Source organism: Egretta garzetta, unplaced genomic scaffold (assembly GCF_000687185.1).
Source record: "Egretta garzetta isolate BGI_Z169 unplaced genomic scaffold, ASM68718v1 scaffold94, whole genome shotgun sequence".
NCBI classification, from domain to species: Eukaryota; Metazoa; Chordata; class Aves; order Pelecaniformes; family Ardeidae; genus Egretta; species Egretta garzetta.
Genome location: NW_009259683.1, coordinates 7697312 through 7702906, shown reverse-complemented (window position 1 = coordinate 7702906; position 5595 = coordinate 7697312). Strand labels below are relative to the sequence as shown.

Genomic DNA, 5595 nt, shown 5'->3' with positions numbered 1-5595 from the left:
CAGGCTAATGGAAAAAAAATAAGACAAAAATGGATTCTAAGAAACAGAATCAGGACAGATACCACCCTATTTTTTTCAAAAGGGGCCAGCTAAGACCTAGTAGGTCTGGTACCAAACAGGAGCTACAAAGCTCAGGCAAACAAGCCTAATGCTGATACAGCTCAGTGGTCCGTAGGCTCGGCAGTGTGTTAGGCAGAGAGAGATGCAGGGATACTTGCCCTAGATCTGCATGCAGGCAAATCAGGTCCAGCACAATTATTACTCTACACCACATGAAAGCAGCTACAGTGCTTCCTGACCCACTGATGGAGGAAGCAATACAGCTACACCCATGGCCCTGGGCCTCAGCTGTCCCATGTAGAGCTACTACATGTGTCTACACTGGCTTTACAATCCACCTACAATGCCAATAAAAGACCCACAGATACCTGAGAGCTGTTTGCGTTCAGCAAAAACTTTCCAGGAACTCCGTAATGCAGTAACTAAATGAATACCCCATCCTGGCTGTTTCCATTAAGAACAAATTACTTTTAAGAATGGTTACTTTTCTGAAATTAATAAAATGTGAATTATTTCAGGACGAAAAATACATAATATAGAGTGTAACACTTCTGAAAAGAAAATAACAAGCAATATGCGATAAAGAAAAAAAATCCTCTGTTAAAATCTCTTCAAATAATTAAAAAATATTATGGAATACATTTCAATAGACTAAGGTACCCAATGCATTCCTGAAACGTTCACTGAGTCTACCAGTGGTCCTGGGAATTAGGTGTTGTTATAAACACCCCCATTTACAAAGAAGGAAATAGAAGCACACAAAGATTAAACACCTGATACAAAGCCATTGCAGTCACTGGAAAACAATTTAGAAGGCATTGGATGGGAGCCTAAGTGATTGTTCAAGGTTGTAAGGAAGTCCATGGCACAGCTTTCAGTACAGATCTTTTGTTCCCAGGCTATTGCAATATTCACTTCTTTTCTATTCAAGTAGAATTGGCTGTGATTAACATACGGTGTTTAATGACCTCAAGAGACCTCTGCATCAGTCCCATCTCTTTTGACAACATTTACAGGGGCTCAGTCCTGTGGAATACACGCAACAACTTTAACCTTCAGTTTAGCGTAAGGTGCTAAAAATCTGCTATGTCCCATCTTGTTTTCCATAGTAGATTCCTACCAATGTTATCTTTAATGTAGGGTATTTGTCAAGGTCAAAAGGCAACAGGGAGCATCTATTCAGGAACTGTAAGCATGTCTCGGGCTTCAGAACACTATTTTCATTGTAGAACTTAGTACAGTATTATTTGGTAACACTGCTAATACTGAGCAGAAAAAAAAAACAAATCCATCAAAAATCTGTACAGCAAGTCAAGACCAGGCCATGTTTATTTAATGGGATTTCTAGGAGAGCTGCTACTGCCTACTGAGGTCTACAGACTCCTTCTGGGAAAGCAGATCCATGGTACTCCACAGAAACCCACTGATGCACCCATCAGTTCAGCAAGGCTGCTGCCCACCAGCTGAGGAGGAGGCAGAGCTCCTCTGGCTCCTGGCACCACCAGGAGATGTCCAACGTTGCCTTCTGGTGCACGAGCAGGCAGTTGCTTCTGATTTCATGAAAAGCAGGGAATCTAATTAATAAGGTAAAAATTTCTCTATCCCTATATACATATAGAATTAATGCCATCAGTACAGACTATAAGAAAAACTAAGACAGAAAAATTACTATGGAAATATTAAGTTACAAGAAAGACTGTTTCTAATGGTATGCAAAACAGTCTATATATTTGGGAAAAGACAAACACTCATTGCCAGGAAAAGTTTTAGAATTGCCCTCTTTCTCTCTTTCTTCATGAAAAAGAATATATGGATTTATTTAACCTGGTCAGATAACTTTAACAATCACCTCATCACATCTACTCCCTTTCAGACTGTGTTTTAGCAGTGTATTATTTGCATCAAGCATGGAGAATTTTGAACCTGAAAAAGCCTTCTTTCCCTTTAATATCACACTCCCTCGAGAGTATACCATTATTTAAAATTCAATATATATTTCTTTAAAAGCACCCTCACAATCTGACAGGTAAAACCTCCAGAAAATAATTCTTCAGTGACAATATTCCCAAAAGGAATCCAGCTTCAACTAAAATTTGAATAATGTGAGCAGGAAGGAGCTGGAAATGTACATTAATGAATAATTGTTCAATTTGTGTGACAGGGATCATCCTCCACTAGAAATGACAGTTGCGCTGGTACAATAAAACCGCAGAGCAGCCTGTGAAATAGTGGTCCTCTCTGGCCAAGGTCAGCATGCAGGACACATTTTTAACTCGAACCTAGAAAGTCTTCAATCCATTTTCCTACCCAGCATCCTTCATGTAAACACATCGATATGACCTCTCTGTTCTGCCTTTTTGATTCAGAGCCTTTGTACAAGTCATCACGAACCATGAAAACTGGCCTGATTTGCAGTGATAATGAGGAAAACCCCAATTCCCACTGAAATCAAGATGAAAGTGCCTTGATATTTAGGGGACAGCCAAACTGCTTAGCACAAGAGTAGGCTGGAAGACAAGAATTCCTATTTGCAAAAATATTCAAAGGTTTTCTCCCATATGAGTCAACTGCTTAGAAGATCACATTCAGTCCCGGGCTCTAGCCAACTTGGTGTCAGTGTCACTTGGCTACACTCACTCAAGCTGACCAAATAAATGCATCTTCAAGGGAATCCCCACTCCAGAACTGCCAATTTCTGGTTGGTGAGGGCAGTCAACAACAGGGGAGGGAATCAAGTTTCTGCCCTGAGCCATGCAGAGAAATTACTGAGATTTTTTTGTACCAGTTCCAGATGTCTGAATTTAAAAAGCTGGGCTTGAGACAGCTTTTAGGGACTTTGGGCTTTGTGCTCCTTTACAATATTTTCATTGGACACTTATTTGACAGAATATGTTTTTAAAATCTAGTATGTAGAGAAGGAAAGTACTTATAGAAGAAAGTTTTGTCTTTGACATCAATGAGAATAAATCCTATTTCTGGCAGAGTAATAGTTCTCCACAGTGTAAGTATCAGGTTTGAGGATTCATCATGCTAGGGACAATGAAAGAATTTAACCCAACTTGTCTGTCCAGGCCAGCTCCTGCAGACTTGCTAAACTGTGAGGGGTCACGAGCCTCCAGACCTCTCACTGACACCTTTTTCCTGTATTTTGGCCTCTCACTGTGGCACAAATAACCATGGTTTACTTCTAGCTGCTCTAAATAAGCAACATTTAGAGCACAGCTGTTATCAGTACAGAGGGTAGGATAACATCCAATAGTCAGGTGAAAGAGGAGACATACAGGAAGCAAAACTCTTAAAAGGCATATTCTGAAAAATGAATAAATAATGTGAGACTACAGAGCTCTGGCAATCATGCAGTAGCAAGCTAAAATCAGGTGACTGAAGCTACCACGTTTCTACCCATCCCCTTTATCCATCTGATAGCTGATCCTGACACAGCACAAGGGCAGCTGATCTGCCAGTCAATCAGCTCCACAGCATGCCTGCTGCCAAAATTGTGCCAAACCTCTAAATGTAAGAGGAGACCAAAAAAATAATACAGCCATTTGCCCAGGTAATACAGCAAGCTAGAGTCAGCAAGCTAGTGCATAAGAACCACAATATGCCAAGCACCCCAAGTCGAGTGCCTTCATTTATCTACCCACGCTGACTTTCTCAGATGAGAAGCCCACATCTAAAAGGCTCGTCAACCCCGAAAAGAAAGCTGGCTCACTTGCACGGTGGTTTGGGCATAAACAGTGTCATGATAAACCAACCGCTTACAAACCAGTCAGCAACTAAGTTGCAAACAGCTGTATGCGCACACTTACAGATTACACATGTCAATCCTGGGAGGAGACAACGGCAGTAGCTGAAGTAGGAGCTTTACCCCATTCTTCCACCCTTCCTCTTTCTCAAATTCACAGAAAAGGTAGGTACATTCATCCGCTGAGAACTGGTAGAAAGCATGAGCATCTTGAAAATAGAGTTGTCTGTCCACTGTTAGAAAAAACAACATTAGATAGCTTTTAAACCTTTACCATGTAAAGGTTCTGCCCCCACCACATTCTGTATTGCACTTGACTTTAGTGCTGAGTTGGACCAGCACACAGGGCAAAAGGATCGCAAACTCAGCATACAAGCAATCCTGCCCTCTCGTGCTTCAAAACAGGACAACCCCAAAACATCAGATGGAAGATCTCCAGGCTCCTGAAATTCAAGCATTAAGACTGCTGATTATTTAATCAATTTTGGAATCAGTTCAGAATTAGGGGATAAAAACCTCTGCTTGCCTGGTTTCTGAGCCTAGATTTCCATTGGCTTCTAATCTGTTCTCACTAACGGCCAGGCACTAGTAAACAAAGTTCAATAATGAGGATGCAGCCCACCATTATCCCAACTTCTCCTCAAATTCAGGGCCACTGGATTTGTAGACTAGCCCTGGGTGAGATGATGAGCCACAATACAGCTGTCATCTTCCCTGGCATAACTGGGACTGAACTGGGATCAAAGGACGGGGTCCAAAGCCAAAAGCACAAGCTCCTGCTGGGAGAGGCATTCAGCCCTTGTTGAGGCTGCATGATCAGACATACTGCCAGTGTAGTTGGAGCAGAAGAAAACCTTGAAGTATACTGTCAGCATACACAAGTAGAAATCTTCCGTAACACCTCACCTTTTCGCAAGGAGGAAAGTTAAGTGTTTAGCACCGACCTCAGGGTGGGATATGCTCTGAGTTGAGCTACCTAAGTATCCCAGCTACAAAGCAAAGTCCATCAGATTTCCAGAGATTGTTACCAGTGCAATTATTGCCAACCACATTAGCTGGACCAAACCCCTAAATTTGGTGAGGAAGATGGGGACAGTGGGGTAGAACCTGGCATCACAACCTTCTCCAGGATCTGAATCCCGTCTCAACCCATTGTAATCTAAAACTATGAAAAGCAGAGAGAGGAAGGGAAAATCACTAATAGCTAGAGAAGTCATCTGGCAAAGCTATGATCTGCAGTGACTAAACAGCTGCTGTCTTGTGAAAAACCTAAGAGTGCTTGAGGAGAAAAAAAAATAGGCTGGAAAAGACACGCACGCTCTCTGCAACTTGATAATAGGCAATTACATTTGCAAAAGCAAAAGGAAGGAAATCGCCTAAAAAAAGAAGAGATTCATCTTTGGTATTTATGAAATGAAAGGTCACAGAGGTGAGCCTACCGAAGAGATAGTGAAGCAAAAAACTGTCAAGAAAAATGGATCGATCTGCATTTTTTTTTCTTTCCCTCCTTCCTCTCCCATCAAAAATGTGAGTCTTATCCTATGCAGGAGAAACTGATAGCCTTCCTCACACCAGAAGTACTATCAAGACTGACCCGATAATATAATGCCCATATCCAGGAGGAGCTGCCACACTCCAACTGCTGTAGATCTGCACTTAACAAAAGGGCACTGCTCCAGAAGCCAGTCTACCAGTTCCGATCCAACACAGCTTCTCCTGAAAATAAGCAAAACATCACTTCTTACATTACAGTAATGTTAAAATGCTCTTTTATTATAAAGAGCTCT

At 41.6% G+C, this 5595-nt stretch overlaps 1 protein-coding gene across 1 annotated transcript in view; it reads right to left on the bottom strand.

Annotated features, from left to right (window-relative positions):
* The window catches only part of RAPGEF5 (Rap guanine nucleotide exchange factor 5), a 131980-nt gene that overhangs the window by 122457 nt on the left and 3928 nt on the right, over positions 1-5595 (bottom strand). Inside the window, exons 4-5 of the mRNA XM_009638615.2 lie at positions 5403-5524; positions 3873-4041 (exon numbers count right to left, since the gene is read on the bottom strand). Coding sequence (XP_009636910.2) covers positions 3873-4041; positions 5403-5524 — 291 coding nt within the window. The remainder of the gene's footprint in view (positions 1-3872; positions 4042-5402; positions 5525-5595) is intronic.